Here is a 20,564-nt window from a genome sequence, read left to right as displayed (position 1 = left end):
TCCCGGTCCCCCCGCGCGGCGCGGAACCGCCGGGCGGAGCCGCCGCAGCCCCGCACCAGCGCCCCCAGGGCGAGCCGAGCGGGCACCGGGCGCTGCTCGGGGCTCCCTCTGGCGGCCTCGGCCCAGCGCTGCCACAGCTGCGCAGGGCCCAAGGCACTCGGGCGCCCCGGTGGCCAAATCCTCAGCTGCCCAGGTGCCCGTTTCTCAGGTACTCGGGCGCCCCGGTGGCCAAATCCTCAGCTGCCCAGGTGCCCGTTTCTCAGGTACTCGGGCGCCCCGGTGGCCAAATCCTCAGCTGCCCAGGTGCCCGTTTCTCAGGTACTCGGGTGCCCCGGTAGCCAAATCCTCAGCTGCCCAGGTGCCCGTTTCTCAGGCACTCGGGCGCCCCGGTAGCCAAATCCTCAGCTGCCCAGGTGCCCGTTTCTCAGGTACTCGGGTGCCCCGGTGGCCAAATCCTCAGCTGCCCAGGTGCCCGTTTCTCAGGTACTCGGGTGCCCAGGTAGCCAAATCCTCAGCTGCCCAGGTGCCCGTTTCTAAGGTACTCGGGCGCCCTGGTGGCCAAATCCTCAGCTGCACAGGTGCCCGTTTCTCAGGTACTCGGGTGCCCAGGTAGCCAAATTCTCATGCACTCAGGTGCCCAGTGCCCATCTGCCCAGTGCCCAAGTGCTCAGGTACTCAGGTGCCCACGTGCCCCAGTGCCCAGGTGTCCGAGTGCCCCCTGCCTGGCTGAGGACCCCTCTGCAGTGCTGCACCTTTGCTGCTCAATCCTGCTCTAACCAGGGACGACGACGCTGCCTCATCACCCCAGGGCACATTTGTCACTTGCAGAGATTTCAGCAAATCCCCGGATAACTGCAGCCACCTGCCCTCACTCCCTGGTGCTGCTTTGCTTTGTGCCAACGCACACACGGGACCTGGCACCCTCACACCTCCCATCAAAAGGTGCCTCCCAAGTGCCATCCTCGTGCCCACATCCCTGGGCCGTGTCCCCCAGGTGCCTCCCACCACCTTCCCAGCCGGGGGCTGCCTCCCTCCAGCTTCTCCTGTGAGGTGTCCTCGGGTGCCAAGCTGGCTGCTCCCATCCTTGCCCTTGCTGGGGCTGGCCACGCTCACATGGGCAAGCTCCAGCCCGCGGGGTCCTGCACGGGGACGGTCACCAGGTAGCTGGAGGGCACGTAGCCCCTCTGGCCGTTCACCTCCACCAGGCTCCACTCCGTGCTGCCCTTCTTGTCGTGGGGCTCCAGCAGCACCACGGGCTGCCCTGCCTGCAGGCTCACCTCCTGCGGGCTCCGGGCTGCGAAGGAGAAGCCGGCGACCACCTGTGGGAGGCAGGGAAGGAAGGAGGGAGGGAGGGAGGGAGGAAGGAAGCCCTTGCTGGAGCTGGGAGTCAAGGGGGGAAGGATGTGGCAGTTCCGAGAGGGCAGCACAGCAGTGCCGTGCATGGAGGGACTGGGCACCCACCAAGGACGGTTCTCTTGCCCTGTCCACCCTGATCCCAGCAAGGGGGACACCTGGAAAAGCAGGCCCACCTTCCCACCCACACCAGGGCTAGCAGGGAGCTGGTGGGGTTGCTAGAAATGGCCTTGGGGATGCCCCCCACTCTCACCTGGAATGTTGGGGTGAATGTGGCCACCTGTGGCCTGGGAGCTTCAGGGGATGCATAGGAATGTCTCCTCCTCTCTGTGCCACTGTCCAGGGCCAGCAGCTGCATCACAGGCTGCTGCACTTGTACAGGGCTGTAGGGCCGGAGTTTTGCAGCAGGAACAAACCCTCGGGGACCTGCAGGACACGGACACACACAGGTCATGGGGCCCTGCTGCCTGGCACACGCAGGACTGGCTGGAGGAGACAGGAATGACAATTTGGCTGTTGCCTGGCATGGCACAGCAGCCCTGTCCATCACAAGGGGATATCCAGGAGAAATCCCTGCCAAAAAAGGAATTCCATACGTTTATGTGTGCGTGGATTCACCTTCCCCAGCCATGACACTTCCCCTGGGGAATCAGTCAGGGCACCTGAACCTTAGAGCTGATGGCAAAGCTCAGGTGGCCTTGGGCTGAGCACAGCCTGGAAGGGAGCACCATGAGACCACGGCCTGCTGCTTCATCCAGGATAAGGAAACGGTTCAGGTGAATCTGGCCCTGGTGCCAAGGAGAGGAGAGGCTGCCCACAGTGCCCACAGTACCTCCAGCATCCACCAGCCACCTGCTCGTGTTCCCCTTGGTGTCGGCGCTCTGCAGCAGAGCCACGATCTGTCCCCTCAGCAAGGTCAGGTCCAAGTCTCTGCTGCCGCTGATGTTGCTGGTCACTTGGTAAAGCTTGTCTGGGCCGTGCTTGCTCACAAGGGAAAGGACCTTCCTCTCCTCAGCAGGGGTCAGAGGCTGGTGGGGAGCACGAGACACGGGAGCATTCCATGAGACCCCCAGGGTACTGAGGCCCTCCAGGTACACCTGCTCGCCTTTCTGTGATCCCTGCAGGATCACATCCCAGGGAGAGGTTAAGAGCAGAAACTCCTTCACACTCCCTGCTCCACCCCCAGGTTTGGAGATGAGTGTCCAGAACCAGTAGAGCTGAGCTGTTTCATCCCTGGTTATCCCCAGCTCTCAGGGGCTTGGGGGAAATACTGTGGCAACCCCCTGGGCCCCATTCTGAGCCAACCTCCCCACCAAGGGGATCTTCTGCACTGGGAAGCCACAGTCCAATCTCTCTCTCTTTATCCAGCTGGCCTAAGCCGTGCCCTGCCCAGCCCCTACCTGTGTGCCAGGGCTGGGTGTCACGGTCTCAAAGGCCTGGCAGAAAGCATGGAGCTGAGCACCCGACTGCTGCAGGCTGTCCTCCACCACCTTCCAGAAGCTGGGCAGGGGCATGTGGCCATGGGGCAGCTGTGGAGACAGACTGGGATCAGGGAGAGCCCTGAGAGAGGAAGAGCTCTGGACAGGGGCAGAAGGGAAGCAGGAGGAAGAAAAGGGCTGAGACAGCAAGACAGCAGACCTGACCACTAAATTCACCTTGCACAGGGCATCAAAGGTGCTCCTCTCTGGCTTTGAGCTGCACCTTGTTCTCCTCCTGGTCCTGGCTCAGGCCAGGGCTGTTCTCCACCCCAGGGGTTCTGGCAGCCCTCGCTCCCCGTGTTTACAAACATCAGGCTCAGAGTCCTGAGCAGTGAGGAGTTCTGGGAGACATCTCCTGGGGGATGGGGCTGGGGGAGGCTTTCCCTAGCCCAGGAGCTGCCTTTCTCCTCCCTGCCTTCCTGGCACAGGGCTCTCAGGAGCTCCGAGCTCACACTGATCTCTCAGACGGCAGCACATCAGTAAATTAGCAGTAGTATCCACAAACAGAAAGCAGGACAGTTTCTAACAGTGCAGAAGAGAAAATTTGGCTTTTCCTGGGCAGGAAGGAAGGGAGATCCTTACAAATGCTCCAGAGGGGGCTGTGTGTCTGCAAGGGCAGGTGGGCCACAGCAAACCTTCAGTGCCCTGATGTCTGAGAGATCTCCCAAACCTGGAGAAGGCAGTTCTAGCTCAGCTCATGTGCCTGAGGGGTCCCACTCACCTGCTCCAGCTCCTTTTCTGCGTGGTGCAGGATCTGGGCAGCCAAGTCCAGCTGCAGGGCGCTGAAGGAGCGCAGGATCTGCCCCAGGAGCTGCACGGCCACCTGGTTGAACTGGGGGAGCTCGGCCACCAGCAGGTCATTGATGGCCAGGTAGGTGTTCATGGCTGCCTCCTCGTCGTAGCTCACGCTGCCCATCTCGCTCTTCCTCTCCTGGATCTCCTCGTAGTCCAGCAGCTTGTCCAGGCGCTTCTTGACCAGCTGCTGGGGCCCCTCCAGCATGTCTGAGAGGCTGCAGAGGGGCTGCCACACCAGCCTGTCCACACGCTGCTTCTGGGAGGTGAGAGAACCCCAATTTCCATGTGAGCCCCCCAGGCAGGAGCAGCTGCCAGCACAGGGGCAGGGGGGAAGAGGCTTGGGGATCTGTGGAGGGGCTTGTGTGGAGTGAGGAGCACCTGGGACATCTTTCCCTGAGGGCACACAGGATGCCAACCAACACAAACCCTTGGGAGAGAGCCGGACACAATTCCAAACGTGTGCTCCACGGAAACGGCTGGGCAGGACCCTTGAATGGCCCAGAGCAGCCTCAGCTGAGTCTCCTCCACACCCCGGCCCAGAGCCCATCTAAGGGCCCTCTGCCCCTGCCTTGGGGTGCTCTGGTCTCCTCTCCATCTCCCTGGAGGCACATCAGACACACACCCAGCCCTGGGTGGGCCAGGAGCTGTGCTCTTGTTCTGTCCCTGTCCCTGCCCTCCCTTCTTCCCTGGAGCTGCTCCCTCTCTCCATGTGCCAGGGACTGCAGATGGATCCTGTGTCTTGCTGCTGGCTCTGCCTGCTAAGCTGGGCTCTGGGGGACTGTGAGGACACTGGGATGCCCTCAGCTCCTGGCTGCCAGCCCCCACTGTGCCCTGACAGAAGGTGGGAGAGCTGAAGGAGATGTGCAGGGCAGGGGCACTCACAAACTCGGGGAAAACGGTGCTCTGGAGGAGCTCGGAGAGGCGGCGATGCTGCTGGGCAGGTCCCTGCTCCATCTGCAGGTCACACTGGTGCGGGGTGGGCAGCAGGAACGCCTGCAAGGGAGGCAGCACCACACTCCTTTACCTCCTTCCCAACAATCCTGTGTGGGCAGCCTTTGTCAGTCTTTTCTGCAAGGTCTTTCCAGCCCAGGAATTGCTGCTGAACCCTTGGCCACTTCCCGAGGCTTTCCTGGTAACGCTCTGTCTGGGGATTGCATGTTTCGCCAGCACTCAGACTTCCATTTTCCTCAGATGCCCCACAGGATTTCCATGGGAAAATCATAGCAGCTGCTGACCCAGGTGATTTCAGAAGGGCAATTTGTTGTCAGGACTGATCTGGGGATATTTCTGCCTGATACACATTATTAAAGCAAGAATTCCCAGGCTGAACAACACCCAGCCTTTTCAATCATTTAAGACCTTGAAATAATGATAAGTTTAAGGGTGGATTATTCTCAAATGACACCAGCTCAGACAGTGTTGTCAAAGCCTCAGCTTTGGTTTAAACTCCTCTGGACCTGAGCAATCCTTGGATGTTGTGCAACTCCCTGACACAACAGCTCAGCTGCAAATCCCTAAACATCCCCAACAGCTCCAGCTTGCCACAGGGCTTGAAAGTATTCCACAATCCCAAGGAACAGCTCCTGAGGGGATGGGGCCAACCCCTGGCCAGTGGTCAAGGTGTTACCTCGAAGTGGCCCAGGTAGGATGCCATGTTCTCCTTCAGCGTGGCCACACTGGACGCCACACACTGGAACTTCTCTTCCAGGTCGTCATATTCCTTGTCCTCAGTCTGTAAGGAGAGAGGCAGCTTGTCACCAGCATGGGCAGGGCTGACACCCATCACTGGGGGCTGAAACATCAGCCAGGCACCTGCCTGGAGCTCACAGGGCAGGGCAGACCCTGAGGGGCTCCCTGAATCTGGGCAAGGGCCAAAACATTGGTGCAGGCAGCAACAAGGCTCTTGGTGTGGTCGTGGTGCTGGGGAACACTAGGGTGTCTTTCCTTCTGCTGGGGGGACCAAGGGTCCTGCAGGTCCTTGGGGGACCAAAGTGCTGCCCTGCAATGCTTCGGGGTGGGGAATGAGGCATGGCCCTGCATCCCTGCATCCCTGCTATCCCACTGCTCCTTGGCACGATGGAGGACCAGGGGGCAGCACCAGCACCCCACCCATGCTGACCCTGTGCTCCCCATTCTGCTATTGAGACACTTCAGGAGCAGCAAAATGCCCCAGAAAAGACCCGAGGAGGGGCAGCAGGTGCCCGGGGTGCAGGTGAGGGCTGCCCACCTTGGCCACGATGCCAGCCTCGTGCATGAGGAGCCGGCTGAGGCGCGTGGTTTTCTTGGCGATGGAGTGGGTGTTGAGGCGCGCCAGGCGGTCCCGCAGCGTCAGGTGCTCGGCCTTGTTGTATTTGGTTGCTGCCTCAGGTGGGAGGACACAAAGTAAGGGGTAAAAAAGATCAGAAGAGGAGACTTCATGGCTGAGCGGGCAAGGAAGGTGAGCAGCACAAGGGCTGATCAGCAGGATAAGCACAAGCCACATCAAAGAAGGAAAGGACTAGGAAAACCAAAAAGAAAGGTGAGCTCCCATCTCTGGGGAGCCTGATTTCTCCTATCCCAAGGGCAGGACTATTATTCCCAGTCCCCCAGCCCCAGGAATGTGGACGGACCGGTTTTGTCCTCAGCCCCACCGTGCCACCCTGCTCCTGCAGCCTTTGGGTCTTGCCCAGAGTGGCATTTACAGGACCAGAGCAGTTCCAGGAGCTGCTGCACAGAGTCTGCAGCTCCACCAGGCAGGATTAAGTGGAGGGCAGGAGAGCTTTGAACTGATTTAAGTGGGAATTAGTGCCCAGGAGACCACTGGGGTCAGGCTGAGTGCTGTGCCCCCCTCCTGCACCAAGGCCCTGGTCACTCACCCACTTCCCTGCGCCGTTTGTACTCGTTGATGTTGGCATTGACCTGGGCCATGGCACGAGCTGCTGCCTGCAGGGCTGAGTGGGCACTGGCACTGCTCGGGGTGTTCTCCAGGATCTTCCCCAGCAGCAGAGGGTATTTGGTGACCCTCTGCACAGGCATCACCAAGAAGAAGCTGAGGTCTGATGCACCCGTGTGAGGCCTGATGGAGAGGGGAATTGCTCAGGGTTGGTGTGCGGGGCTGCCTTCCTGCCCTGCTGCTCTCCACGGCTTCTCTGGGAGTGTTTTTGGGAGAGAGCAGCCCAGATGCTGTGGGGCATTTCTGGCTGCTACCCTCCAGCTGCAGGGGGACTGTCCCTGCCAGCCCCAAGGGCAGTGCCAGCCCTGGGTGGGTGTCCTGCCTCCCTGAGCAGCGCTGTGCTTGTCCAGCCCTGGACACAGATCAGTGGGCAGCAGGGAGGGAGGGTGTTGGCAGTGTCTCCCTTCCCACCCACAGGAAGGCATCCATCTGTCTTTTGGGAATCACATCACTTGTGCCCTAAGCAGCAAATCCCAGGAGCTCCTCCACTGCCACTCCCGCTTCTCCTGCCTCTGACAGTGTTTGTGACCCCCCTGATAGTTCAGGTGATCTAGGGCCAGCCTGTGTCTCTCTGGTCAATGTGGGGAGGATGTGCCCTCCCTGGGGAAGGCAGCAGCTGTGCATGTCACCCATCCCTTCTTTTGGGATCCATCATAAAAGATTCTGAACCAAGGGTCCAGGACAGGCTGTCAGGGATTACACCAGGAAATGCCACAGAGGTGGTGGCCATGATATGACACCCAGCCTGGTGACACAGATCCATGCAGGCAGCTTGTCCTGAGAGGAGAAGGGCAAAGCCAGGATGGGAAACAGGGACAGGGAGGTGGTGGCTCAGCAGCAGGGACCTACACGGTGGCATTCAGGGTGTCCAGGATCTCCTCCTGCAGCCGGGGCTCCCGGCGGTAGCTCTCCACCAGCTGCAGGGCATGGTCATAGCTGGCACAGTAGACCTTGTAGACAGTCTCCATCTCTTCCTTGAACTCCTGGAACAGCGTGCCTGGGGAGGAAGAGTGGGGCTGGAGAGGAGGGTTCTTTCCCATGGGCTCAGAGAAGGCAGGGGTTTATCCCCAGCCTGCTGGAAGGACAAAGCCAGTGGAGCAATGCCAAGCGTGCCAGGGCAGGGCTCTGCCCCCCGGGCACCCTGCTAAGCTGGGCCTGGTGCTGTCCCCATCGCTGTCTGCAGGCTGGGCAGGTCAGCCTTGCCCCGTGGGTGGACATGGTGTGGTGGCACCAGCGCTTCCCAGAGCCAAGGCAGGAGCAGGAGGTGTCAGGGCAGGGGGCTGGGCTGGCACATCCCCCCACATGGGTGGGCACGGGGCAGCCATTGGCACTGCACCACTTACTGATGCAGAGCAGCTGCTCCTGCCCCTGGCCAGCCGTGGCCTCCAGCCCCTTCAGAAACCGTCTGGAGACATGGAGGATGTCGTCGGTGTTAGAGAAGAGTCCTTCCAGGTCCAGCTCAGGCAGCTGAAGGGAACAAAGATGCCCCAGGCTAAGCCAAATATATCAGAGATGGACCAGGTGTTTTAGAGGCACTGCTGGTGACCTTCTACCTGCCCCATGGGACACCCCGGTGAGTGATGCTGTGTTTCAGGAGGCTTTGGGAATGCTGAGACCTGTCTGGGCTCCCAGGTAGGACAGGGTTAAGGTCATTGGGTGGCTGTACTGGGTCAGACCCCATGTCCATCCTACCCCAGAGCCTGGCTGGTGAGGGGGAGCACAGGAAGGTGGAAGGAGCGCCACAGTGATTTGGGCATCTCACAGCTCTGGACAGATTCACCCTGCAGTCCCCAGCCCCTGGGCAGGGGGGTGCCCCGTGTCACCTGCTTCTCCTGGAGGTGTGCCCGGATGTCGGACACGCACAGCTGCAGGTTGTGGACGTAGCTGGCCTCGGTGCTGATGAGCTCCTCCACGGCCAGCCGCTGGCTCAGCTCCATCTTGTCACAGGGCATCACCTCGTAGACGGCCCCTTCAGCCTCAGCTGCATCCTCAGAGCCGGGCTCTGCACTCGCCATCTCTGCAGGGCACTGCGGGGGTGGCAAAGGCAGCCCTGGGACTGGTGCTGTGGTGCCCAACCCCGCTCAGAGCCCGTGCTCCCTCCCCTGTGCCCCACAGCACATCCCCAGGGACACTCAACCCATCTGCACACTCCAAAACCAGAAAACCATAAAGTGCTGCGAGGCAGGAGCAGGCAGGCTGCAGACACCCACGTGTGGCAGGCAAGGACTTGCCATACGCATGTGCCCACAATCCAGTGACCACGTGTGGGGCTGGGGTGCAGGCAAGGAGGCCCCAGGGGCCAGCAGGGGCCTGGCAGCTGCCACCCAGCACTGGGACTGTGTAGGGACCCTTCCCCATGGGCAGGGCAGGGTTTGCCACCTCTGCTCCAGCTCCTTGCTGCCAGGGCCAGTTGTTCCCTCCCTCCTTGGCTGCCGGCGCCTGGCACCCTGCCTGGCATTCAAGGGTCCTGTTCAAAGTACAAAGAGTGGTTCTGCAGTGCTGGAACAAGAGATGTTTCTGTGACAGCAAGAGCTGCTTTAAAAGCCACTGGGATGGGGGAGAAGTGGGAAGAGCTGCTGATGCCTCTGCCAGATGCACTGGCAGCCCCTGGTATGCAATGCCAGGGCCCTGCGTGGCACAGCACACTCTCCTCTCCTCTCTAAAATCCGAGCTGATTCCTGATGTTTTCTTCTCAGGAAACACGCTCTGCTCTAACTGATACCAGGGAGGGCGAGCAGCTCCCAGAGCATCACAAACAGTGCTTGGCTCCTGGCAGGAAGGCCTTGAGAGAGAGAGGTGTGGCACAGGCACAGCTGGGCTGTGACCAGACCCCGGCCGGGCAGGAATGCGGCCAGGCTCCCGCCTGCCTGCGGAGGAGGAGAGGAGCAAAGGCAAGGCAGAGGTGGCAGATAAAAGCCAGATGGCACAAGCAGCAGCACAGACTTTGCTCTGCCCTGCCTGTCCAGCCAGTGCCAGCCTCCACAGCCAGACTGCACCATGCCAGGTGCTCTCCTTGGAGGCTGCAGCCCCTCTCCCTGTCCCCACCGGGTCCAGCTAACAAGTGGCTGATGCAGCTCCGAGCCGTGGGCAGGGCAAATGTCCCCTCCTGGCACACACCCACTGCTGGGCTTGGCACAGCAAGCAAAGTGAGATGGCATTGGACTTCCACTTGCCCGACAGAGGTGCGTCACCCTGCCAGCTGTCGTCCCTGCCCTCTGGGATTTGGCTGCCTCCCCTGCCTGCGGCATGGCATTGGCTGCAATGGGACATGGGGAGGAGGAGACTTTTCTGCACCCCTCTGGGGGCTTCCAAGGTGTCGGGGTAGGATTCCCATCAAGGACCAGTGTCTTCTGCCTGGGGTGGCAGCAAAACCCCAGTTCAGTGGAGGCAGGTGGAAAAGCCCGATCTGAGACACCCCCTGAGCCCTGGAGGGGTGCCCTGCAGCTCAGGGCATGCCAGTATTGGGGTGTCCCTGGTCGCTGCAGCAGCATCTCCAGAGCACTGAGCTGCTCTGGGGAGCTTCCCCAGGATGCAGAAACCTCGTTGTCTCCCCTCACCCCCCTGGCCTGACACCTCAGCAGGACAAGAGGACAGTGCAAAACGGAACCGCAGCATTTCTGGGCAGCGTTGGAGCAGGCAGACAGCGCAGGAGCAGGTTTCGTTTCCCCAGCCCTCCCCCTCCCGGGCAGCTTCCCGCATTGGAGCTGTCACTGATGCCTCGGCGGCTGCCAGCATCCCTGTCCCTAAGAGGGACTGCCAGCATCCCTGTGCCTAAGGGGGACTGCCAGCATCCCTGTGCCTAAGGGGGCTCCGGGCATCCGTGTTCGTCACGCGGGGGGCTCCGGGCATCCCTGTCCATGACGGAGGGGCTCCGGGCATCCCTGTCCATGACGGAGGGGCTCCAGGCATCCCTGGCCGTGACGGAGGGGCTCCGGGCATCCCTGGCCGTGACGGAGGGGCTCCGGGCATCCCTGGCCGTGACGGAGGGGCTCCGGGCATCCCTGGCCGTGACGCGGAGACAAGCCCGGCCCTCCCCGACACCCGCGCACAGAGGTCGCCAGCTCCGGGCCCGCAGCTCCCACCGCGCCCCAGGAGCGTCACCCCCGCTCCTCAGCCAGCCCAGCCTCGCCTCTGCCCCCCGAAACCCCCGGCCCCGGCTCTCACCTGCGGAGCGGGCGGCGTTGCGCAGGTCGCCGTGCCCGGTCGCGCTGCCGCCGCTGCGGGCGGTGACACCGCAGCCGCACCGGGCGGGCACGGGGGGATCCTGAGCAGGGGATGATCCCGAGCAGGGGATGACCCCGAGCAGGGGATGACCCCGAGCAGAGCTGATCCCGCCCAGGGGGCCCGGCCCCGCCGGTCCCGGCCGCGGCAGCCGCCGCCGGTCGGTCGCAGGCTGAGCGGGGCGGTCCCTGCGCACGCCCGGCGGGCGGGGGGGGCTGGCGGCCGGCCCGGCTGGCACCGGCTGGCCCCGAGCGCACCGCCCCCGCCGGCACCGGCACCCGGCACGGGCTCCCATCCGCGAGAACAGACGATCCCCCGGTCTGTATCGGCCCCCGGTGCCGCCCTCCCCGTGTCCCCCGTCCATCCAAGCCCCGGTGGGCTGTGCCGGCAGCAGCTGCGGGTGGAGGGCAGGGGACACACCGGGAGAGCAGGGGACACGCCGCCTCGCCCCTGACACCGATAACAGGGACAGGTGCCCCATGTCTGCCTGGCATTGCTGTGGCTCCGATGTGATGCCCTGCTGTTCCCACAGCCCGCCCCAAACGCACAGGGTTCCCGCAGTGTTATCCCAAGGTCAGGCGTGTTCTCGGCACTGCCCCTCTGCTCTGCCGTCCCTTACCAGCTGCTCAGCCTCGGGAGAGGGGGCAGAGAAAACAGAAATGAAAATATAACCGAGGAAGCGGTTGCCAAGATTAGGGCATGGGGAACCAGTGCCTACTTGGCATGAAGTTGTTTTTTTTGCTCGGTGAGGTGTTTGCATCCTTATAAACAAGCTATTGAGAAGAGAGAGGCTGATCCCTTGTCCTGACCACAGGGAGGGGATGGCAGCACCGGGGTTTTTCCAGGCTGACCCACAGTGTGCAGAAAGTGTCGCTGTGAAAAGGACTCTGAGTTTTTCAGTGACTCATGCAGGACAAGGCAGCGTCTGTGACCGGATCCAAAACTCCCCGTGGGCCAGGACAAGCTCTCTGGCACTTCCAGCCCTTCCCTCTGGGTCCCTTTGTGAGACTCTTTCTGATATGGGCTGGACAGGGCAGCACAGGGACCCACACGCACCTGCTCCTCTGGCTCCCAGCCAGTGCTGGCGCCACAAAGGCCATCCTGTCCCACTGCTTGTCCTGCCTGTTTCCCATCCTGCCCACGGAGAGACAAAACTCATAGAACTGGCTGGGAGGGTGGCTGGGGTAAAGCACGCCAGGAAGGTCATTCCCAGGCTGGTCTGTGCCATATGGACTTAGGGAGTGACATGGCCACAGGAGGGACCCACACACGGTTGGGCAGCGAAGGCATTACCTGGCCGTGGCCTTGGGCACACAGATGTCCTTCCTCCCTTGCAGGTGGCTGCAGGACTTCAGTCCTTGCCCAGGTGCTTTCTGAAGCAGCAGGAGGTCCTTTGGGCTGGCATTGCTCTGATGCCAGGAGTTCTCAGCTCCATCCTTGGGCAGGAGCTCTTACTGCCATGTCCAACAAAGCCATCGAGACACATCACAGCTGCTTTGCTCCCATCAGCACGTTGTGGATGATTCAGGACAGGAACCACGAGGGAATCCCAGCAAGGCAGAGCTCCCTCCTCCCCCAGCATCTTCATCCCACCGGGCAGGACCAACATCCCCAGCCCCAGCTCCTCCCCAGCCAGCTCACACCACGGGTGTTCCCTCAGGCATTTCCCATTCCAGTCTGGTTTTTCAGAGGCAGGATAGCCTGGCTCCAGCGAGTTCCTTGCAGGATGGGCTTGTCCTCTTTCCTGACAGCTCCTTCCCTCAGCACAAGCTGTTTCTTTCCTGCCCTGCTGCTGGCACCACACACCTCCCGTCCAGCCCTGGGCTGGGGCTGCGGCTCCATTCGCCTCACCTGAGTGGCTCAGGGAGCACTGGGAGTGGTGTGACAGTGCTGTCACCGCTCCAGGGCTCCCCAGGAGCTGTGACAGTAGGCTGGCTGCCCTGGCCCGGCTCTCCTTACACGAGGAAAACAAACAGGCGCCGGCTGGTCGAGCACAAGTGTTTGTGTCCCAGGGTTGTGCTCAGGTGAAGCCAAGCTGAAGTGTCCCAGCAGGGTGGGCTGTCCCCTGGTACCCAGCTGGGTGTGCTCTCACCCTGCCGACACAAACCTGGCAAGCTGTGGCAGGGAGTGTGGTGTCCTGTGGGACCGTGTGTGGGATCACGTGTGGGACCCTGCAGGGAGGCAGGACTGGCTTCTCCTGCAGCAGAGCCAGCTTTGTGCAACCCCATTGCAAAACTGCTTCTCACAGAGCAGGGTGAGCCACCTCCGCAGCATTGCCCAGCGCTCTCCATACCCACTGCCACAGCAGGAGCGCTCTGCCAGCCCTTCTCTGGCAGTATTTAAGAAAAGACCCATCCTCATGAGGCTGGTGGGACTCGATCCCCTGTGACACTCCTTGTGTGATGAGCACAGCCTCAGCCCAGGGGCTGGAGAAGCACCTGATGATGGTTCTGTGTTCTGGCTCAAAACAGGATGTGGTGAAAGCCTCGGGAAGAGGGAGCTGGATGGGAGGCAGGAACACCCAGGCAGAAGGCATCACCTCACCCTGGAAAGGGGTTATTTCCACCCTACATCTCACCCTGAACTTGCTGGCTCTTGCAAAGCCTTTTGCTGTTCTGCCTTTTCCCAGCTACTCCAAACATTAACGCTCGGGATATGGGGATGAAAGTTAAAGCCATCAGGGGGCTCCCTGGGAACGCTCCAGACAAGCTTGGAGTTAAACAGAGCTCACTCAGAAAATAAACACAGCTTCCAGCCATGCAAAGCACGACAGTTCAGGTTCTGCCTAATAACAGCAGGCGGGGGTTCTTCTCCAAGCAGTAGGTTTGTACAGGAAAGTTACATTTCCTCAATTTAATCTCTTCCATTCTTAATGTTCTTTCCTGTCTAGAAAGGACCTGGTGACCACAGGATGGAAAGGAAAACACGGGGAGAAAAACAGCAGCTCAAGAATGTGCTCCCAGGTGCGTTCTAATCACAAAACTTCCTCCCACACAGGGAGGCAGGGCTCAGAAGTGGACTTTGCCTGCAGCCCCACTGTCTGTGTGTGCTGTGCTCCAGCTCCAGCACTGGAAAGGAGGAAAAAGCCTGTGAAATTAAAGATTTTTATTCTGCTGATCTTGCCACCAGCATGAGCAGCTCCTGAAAAACCACAGGGATGTCATTGCTTCCTCTTCCTTCTTCCCTTCCCAGCTAATGTGCTTAGGAGGAAAGGAGGGCTGTGCCTGCCTGCTGGGGATAATCCCATCCAGGTACTCGGCCAGAGCTCCCAGGCAGGTGGAAATGGTGTCAGCTCCAGGGGTCTGGATGGAGCTGCAGGCTCCAGCCACATGCCTGCACCACAAGGCAGAGCACAGCCTAAAAATAAGCAGATAGGATTTGATCTAGGCAGAATAAATGAAGAGTCAGCTCTTTATTTATAAGAGGGTTATTTATGGGCCTTGCAGAGGCCTCCTTCGTGGAGGAGGCTTCAGCCCCTCTTGGCCTCTCTGAGGCTACAGCACGGATCCTGCTGAATCCATGTTGTTGTGGTAAAAGCTTCGTGTCCACCAGCCTGCGAGGTCCTTCCCTCTCCCTCTGCTGCTCCGCCTTGCTTTTCCTACCCCAAGATCACAATTTCTCTCCCAGGACTCGTGGCTCCGGGCCTTTCACCCTTTTGTCACAAATTCCTGTAGCCAGCTGAGCCAGCTGGTGCTCACAACAGCTCAGAGGCTGGTGTGAGGGCACTGAGTTCTGAGCTATTCATGTTTCTGCCCTGACAGAGGATCCTGCTCTCTCAGGACCATTGTGGAGAATGCAGAGGTGTGCACAGTCCATGGGCACCTGAGCTGGGATGCAGGCAGACACGGAGGTGTCTGCAGCATCCTGCAGCGCTGGCAGGAAGGACACATGTCCCCAGGCCAGTCCAGCCCCACACAGGGCCACCCACATCCCCCATGGAGCAGTGCCAGTGACAACACTCCTTGCCCAGAGCATCCCACAGGGCACCCCACTGAGGACCCTCTGCCTGCAGCAAGGAGGTAACAAGACATGAGAAAAGTAAGAAGAGCTCAGAAAATTCTGGTGGTTTCTGCTGATTACTCATTTCCAATGATCCAGTACTGATCTCCTCCCTGCCTGACTTTGTAGGATTTCTGCTCCTGCCGCGTCATCACAACCACCCACCCATGGAGCTGGAACTCCACGTGAGCTCATCCTCCTCCTCCTCCCTGTGGGCACCCCACACACCCGGATACCCCGGGCATCCCCTGCCCACAGTCACCTCCGGGTGCTGCCACTCTCCTGCACAAGGCAAGGGCTTGAGAAGCCAAGGGAGGCACATCCCCTCACGAGTCACCTTCTCCTTTGGGATCAGACACCTCTGGAGTCCCACCAGCTCCTCCAGGCAAATTCCTGCAGGAGTGGTTGTTCTGGAGTCACAGCAGTAGCTGCTGCCTGCGCAAGAGGAGCTGCAGGAGCTGACTTCTCTTGCTTCAGAGAGAAATGAGGGGTGGCAGGGAGGCAACAGCCCCTTCAAGCTGCTGAGCCAGTCCCTGGGCAATCTCCCCATCCCTTTTCCCACTGACGCACCCAGGAATGCCTGTGCCATGACAGGGCTCGTGTCTCTGCCACAGGCAAGTGTAACAGGTGCCCCGTGAGAGAGCCACTGGGTGCTTGTTTCACTACTAGAGGCAGAAACCCAGCCCAGGGGGCTCAGCTTGGGCTCACAGTATGGTGAGGACACCTACAGCAAAGACCTGGCAGGTCACCAGCTCCAGGCTCTGCTGGGAAGGAGGGCAGGACTAGGCAGCCCTGAGCTTTGTGCTGCAGCCTGGGGAAATTCACAGCCAAGAGCTTTTTCACGGAAGCAGCCTAATGCCTGGGTCCCCCTTCATTTTGGGAGAAATGATCACCAGAGACTTCAGAGAGCTGGGACTGGTGGGGCTGCCAGGTGCCAAGGCTGAGAAAACAGGGAGATGTGACTGAACAAAGCCAGAAGGTATGAAAAATGGTGGAGGTGGAAGGAAAGCTCCAGAGGTCCCTGGAGCCTCAGCAGCAGCAGAGAAGCTGCAGGGCCAGCTCATGGTGTTGCCCACACATCCTCCTCTCCCCACCACATCACATCAGAGCAGGGAGGATGTTTTACTGGGGAGGAGTTTGTTGTGGAAAAACCCTAGCAGCTAATGCCATGGAATATAAAATGACCGCCAGGAATCCCAGCTCTGGTGGCACTGAGGTCTGCCAGCTCAGCCTGGGTGCCAGGTACAGCTCATAATCCCCCACACCTGTGGGGTAATCCCAGCTCCGGCCATGTGGAGCTTCCTGCCAAAGTGGCAGTGCCTGTCCAAGGTTACTGATCCTGTCCAAGGTTACTCTGCCTGTCTGCTGCTTCTGCTGAAAGCAGAGCTCCCCTGTGTGTCAGCAGCCATGGCTTCACCTCCTCCCTCCAGCCACAGGGTGGCTGCAGTGTCAGAGGGACGTGTCCATTATTAATGAGTCTCCATAATTAATGAGATTCCAGCTCTTGCAGCCGCCCTGACTCACCAGCCCACGCCCCAGCTCCTCCCCAGTCCATGCTGGTGAGAACCACCAGCCCTGACACCCTCTGCCAAGCCTGGCTCCTGCTCTGGGCCAAGGGGGATGACGGGGACATCCTGCAAGGATTGGGAAGGAAACCTGACTTGTGAGATGTCCGGCCAGGCCTCCCAGCAGAGCCCCTCAGGGACAGGGGAGGGACAGAGGAAAAACCTGCCAGGCAGAGCAGTTGTTTCAGGCAGGAAAGGAAGGGCTCAAATACAGGGTTTGTTTTCACAGCTAAGGGATGTTACCTGTGGGGAACCATTGAGTTTGTCCACAAATTATCTGGAAAAGGGCAGGGCCAGCAAAGTGACCGTGTTTGGCACCAGCACCGAGCTCTTTGGAGCTGCTGGCCCATGTCCCTGAGTAGGGGACAGCCAAGGGAACCAGGAAAGGACAGGGAAAACACATAAAAACCAGTCCTGACACTGGTAGCCAGTGATAGACTGACTGGTGCATCTCCTCCCAGGAAGGGAATCTTGGGGTTCGTGTTAAAAGATGCTTCAAAAACGCCTGGAGCAGAGAAAGCAGAAAATCGCCTGTTGGAAATGAGTAGGGAAGAAGCAGAGGATGAGAAAGGAAGCACTGGCACAGTTGAGCTGGGGATGTGCCCACACTGAGGATGCTGCCTGCAGCTCTCCCCGCTTCCTTATCTCCAGAGGGGTGTGGAAGAGGCTCAGAGAAGGGAAGCAGGGATGGCCCAAGCTCTGCAGCAGCCTCTGCATGAGGAATGGCACCGTGGGCAGGAGAAGGAGTGAGGGAGAGGGGTGTGATGCAGATCTGCCCTGCCTTGGGAGGCGTGTGAGGGCAGGGAAGGTGATTACTCACCAGCTCTGCCCCTGCAGGAGTACAGGCTCCAAACGAAACTACCTGGAGGGAAGTTTGGGACAAGGAAAAGGAAGTGGTTCTTGGTGCAATGTATAGTTAAACCATGGAGCTCCTCGCCACAGGATGTGACAGATGCAAAGCATTTAAACAGGAACTGGATGAATTCATGGAAGAAAAATCCTTTGGGTTATTAAAGACAAAGAACCACCACCTCTTCCTTAAGGCTGGAGGTCTGGGGGGAGCTCAGGGGATGTTCTTGGGACAAGAACACTGCAAACATCTGCTGTGGGCCACAGCTAGAGCCAGAGATTGGGTGAGCTGTCCCTTGGCTCTCACGCGTTGTCCTGAGATGGAACCAGAGATCAGGAGCTTCCTGGGAACATAGCACACCACTTCCTCACCCAAGGAATGCTGTCACCTGCTGCACCCCAAGGCTTGCCCACCTTGTGTGAACACTCAGCACTCCTTCCTTCCCTTTCTGGACTGAGGCCTTTTTTGTCTCTCTGCAGAGGGGAGGCAAGTCCCACATGTCTGAATTTTCTTGAGAATTTTCCAAGTGAAAAATCTCCTCAAGAGAAGGCAGGCGGGATCCCAGTCCCAGGAGCGTGGCTCCACCAGCCCAGGGAACATGGGCTTGCTGTGGGGAGACATTGTTCAGTCACCACACATTCTGGGGACACAGGGCACTCTGTGTCCCTCTGGAGGTAGGGTCACAGGACACCTTGGGACAGCATGGGGACTGCCTCACTTAGGATCCTGAGAGGTGACGAGTCCTGGGCCTGAGTCACACGAGATTTTGATCTGCTCCCCAGGTACCAGTGGGGTTTGGAGTGGGCCAACAGCACCGTAATGGGGGTGAGGTTTCCTGGCTGGGTGACGTTTCTGTGCCAGGCATCAGCCACCACCTCACAGACCCACAGGAGCTGCTCAGGAAGGAGTGGGGGTATGAAAGCTCATGCAGTGACAAATCTGTCTTTTCAGCCGGTCTCAGTGCCAAGGAGACCAGGCACAGGGCAGTGACCAGCAGAGCTGTGCTCCCATCATGAAGCCACTCTGCAGCCAAATCTGGTCCCTCCAGCTCTGCAGCAGGGACCAGTCTCTGCCAGGACATGCTCCCCCTCGGCAGAGGATGATGCAGAGGGAGCCTGTGCCACGCGCGCTGAGCTGCAGTGGTGCAGAGCAGAGGGGAGCTTCATCCTTGGCCCCTGCTGCTCCCACATTTGCATTCCTGAGCACCCTGCTCTTCAAGGCACCCAGCTGCCTCCCAGGGCCGTCCCCCTGAGCAGCAGGGCAGCCCACAAGCTGCCTTGTATCACAGCCCAGTTGTCCCCACAGGGTCTCAGAGCCACCCAGCTCTGGGGCTGAAGTTGGATGTCCCCATCTGGTGCCCATGAGACCCCACAGAGCCACTCCTGGGGTGCCTAAATATAGGCTGGAGTATCCAACACGGGCAAGACTGCAAACCATGGCCCTGCTCTGTGCTGAGCTGCTGATCATTAGTGCTGGAATTCACTGAGGGCCCAGCAGGGAAGGAGCCCTTGAGAGAGCTCATTCCCAAGTGCATCCAAACGTGTCAGCCCATTCCCTCTCCATCTGCTTGTTCTGCTTCTCAGGCCCTGAAGGACCCACCTGTCCTGGCTGCTGCTCCAGAAGGTCGTGGGGCAGGGCCTTGTGCATCAAGGGGCTGATGGATTCATTAGTGATATTTCCAGTGCTGTGCTGACAATAACATGTGATGAGCCTTTCCCCTTATCTGGCACTTTCCACCCTGTGCTCTTCCCAAATGCAAATGAACTGGAGCTCGTGATGATCTTTGGAGGAGGGGAGAGAAAAAATTCAGGCATAATCAAACAACATTTCTCAGCTCATTGTTGGGCTTTTTTTAATCTCAGCAAGCATCAGCTTCTGAATGACCTGAAAAGCTCACCCATTGAGTAGAGAAGATGTTCAGGCAGGAAGGAGCTTGCTTTAAAAAACAAAGGGAATGGATTGTAATGTCCTGACAGGGGAACTCTGCTCCAACTCCATGTAATTTCTCCCTCAATGTGCAAATAGATCCAGAGCACCCCAAAAAGAGGGTGATGGGGCCATTGGGACAGACTGTGCTCAGCTGGCTCCTGCTGGAACAGCAGCAATGTCCACCAAGCACAGCCAGAGCCTGCACTGGGAACAGCTCAGGCACTGCACCAGCTGCTTCTGTTCCTCTTATCCTCCCTGGCATCCTAAAGCACAGCACACGACATGTATAAAACCCATGTTCCCTAAAATGGTTCAAGAAATTGCACTTAGGAGGATGATTTACTCCCAGGTGTATCAGCTGTCATCCAGCAGCTGAATTATTTTGTGTTAGAGCAGACTCACCTCAGTGATTTGAACCTGACTGATTTAAGCAGCCACAGAGGAAATGTGCCTTGGCTGCCAAATACCAGAACTCTGCACACCAGCAGGGTAATTAATTCAAAAGCACCAGAGAAGTTGCTGCTGAAGACTTCTCCACAACCCTTGACATGCAGTGAATCAGCTGTGCTGCCATTTACATCTTTTTGGGCCCATGACTTCTTCAGACTCTCTTTCCTCACCTCCCAGTGCATCCTCTCAAGCACTCAAAGCAATTTCAACCCTGACATCACTGGAAAGTTTGGGCCTCAGCTCCACACACTCTGCAGGAAAGTCTTCCAGGGAACAAGTTCATTGCTGGAGCTTCAGCTGTGCACTAAAAACATTCCTGTGAATCATCCAAATTACTTGAAAATCTCCCTTTTCCTCCAGTACTTAAAAAAAAAAAAAAAAAAGCATCTCTCTCCAAACAGCCAAGAATATCCCAGGCTGCAGAATTCCCCTCTAACTTCTTACAGGCTTGGAAGTGGCACTGCTGGCTCCTGGACACTTCTCCTGGGACACAAACACCTTTGGTTCGACCCAAGCACTGCAAGAATGAGATTTGTGCCACTGTCCCTGCCTGCTCCAGGCTCTGTCCCAAAGCCACATCCCATCTCCAGGGCCTGCTGTGTCCTTTCCCTGCTGGAGGACGAGCAAGGCACGATGGCTATGGGTGCGGGGATCTGCCTGGAGACACGATGAGGTCAAATATAAAGGTTTGGCATTAGTGAGGGTGACTTGTCCCTGCTGTCTGATCTCTCCTGCAGCAGTGCTGGTGATGAAATCCCATCATTTCATGGCTGCTCACATCCCTGCTGAGGCAAAAAGGCATCTCCTGTGCTGGCTGTAACTACAGGGGCTGACAACTTTCTGAAGGTTGCATGCAAACACTTAAAGCAGGCGCCCTTGCCAAAAATAATGGTGCCTCTTGCCTCATGCCAGCACTGGCATTGAAGCTTTGCACTGAGATCCAGCCTGGCAAAGACTGCCAGTGTCAGACTGTTCCGGAAAAATGGAGTTAT

General features: G+C 58.9%; 1 protein-coding gene across 2 annotated transcripts; it reads right to left on the bottom strand.

The window, feature by feature from the left end:
• Positions 1–803: 803 nt before the first annotated feature.
• On the bottom strand, positions 804–10,922 carry ARHGEF37 (Rho guanine nucleotide exchange factor 37). Of its 2 annotated transcripts, XM_068206196.1 has the most exons (13): positions 10,723–10,922; positions 8,382–8,585; positions 7,902–8,025; positions 7,408–7,555; positions 6,482–6,681; positions 5,854–5,984; positions 5,254–5,358; positions 4,509–4,619; positions 3,553–3,882; positions 2,754–2,882; positions 2,186–2,381; positions 1,607–1,779; positions 804–1,319 (listed from the first exon to the last, which is right to left on the bottom strand). In XM_068206196.1, the coding sequence occupies exons 2-13, from the start codon at positions 8,571–8,573 to the stop codon at positions 1,110–1,112; spliced, it is 2,049 nt and encodes a 682-aa protein (XP_068062297.1). In that variant the 5' UTR covers positions 8,574–8,585; positions 10,723–10,922; the 3' UTR covers positions 804–1,109. The 2 variants fall into 2 exon arrangements, with proteins under 2 accessions (XP_068062297.1, XP_068062298.1); XM_068206197.1 differs by lacking the exon at positions 10,723–10,922 and having other exon boundaries at positions 8,382–8,656.
• Positions 10,923–20,564: the final 9,642 nt, after the last annotated feature.

The sequence above is a fragment of the Anomalospiza imberbis genome, chromosome 15 (genome assembly GCF_031753505.1).
Source record: "Anomalospiza imberbis isolate Cuckoo-Finch-1a 21T00152 chromosome 15, ASM3175350v1, whole genome shotgun sequence".
Taxonomy (NCBI): Eukaryota; Metazoa; Chordata; class Aves; order Passeriformes; family Viduidae; genus Anomalospiza; species Anomalospiza imberbis.
This window is presented reverse-complemented; position numbering and strand designations above follow the sequence as displayed.

Excerpts from the sequence above, each read along its gene's own strand:
- ARHGEF37 (XM_068206196.1), bottom strand. The coding sequence starts at position 8,573 with ATGGCGAGTGCAGAGCCCGGCTCTGAGGATGCAGCTGAGGCTGAAGGG. Across the intron at positions 7,556-7,901 it reads GGAGCAGCTGCTCTGCATCA|GCACGCTGTTCCAGGAGTTC; the intron begins GTAAGTGGTGCA and ends CTTCCTCCCCAG. Across the intron at positions 2,382-2,753 it reads CACCCAGCCCTGGCACACAG|CCTCTGACCCCTGCTGAGGA; the intron begins GTAGGGGCTGGG and ends GCTCCCCACCAG.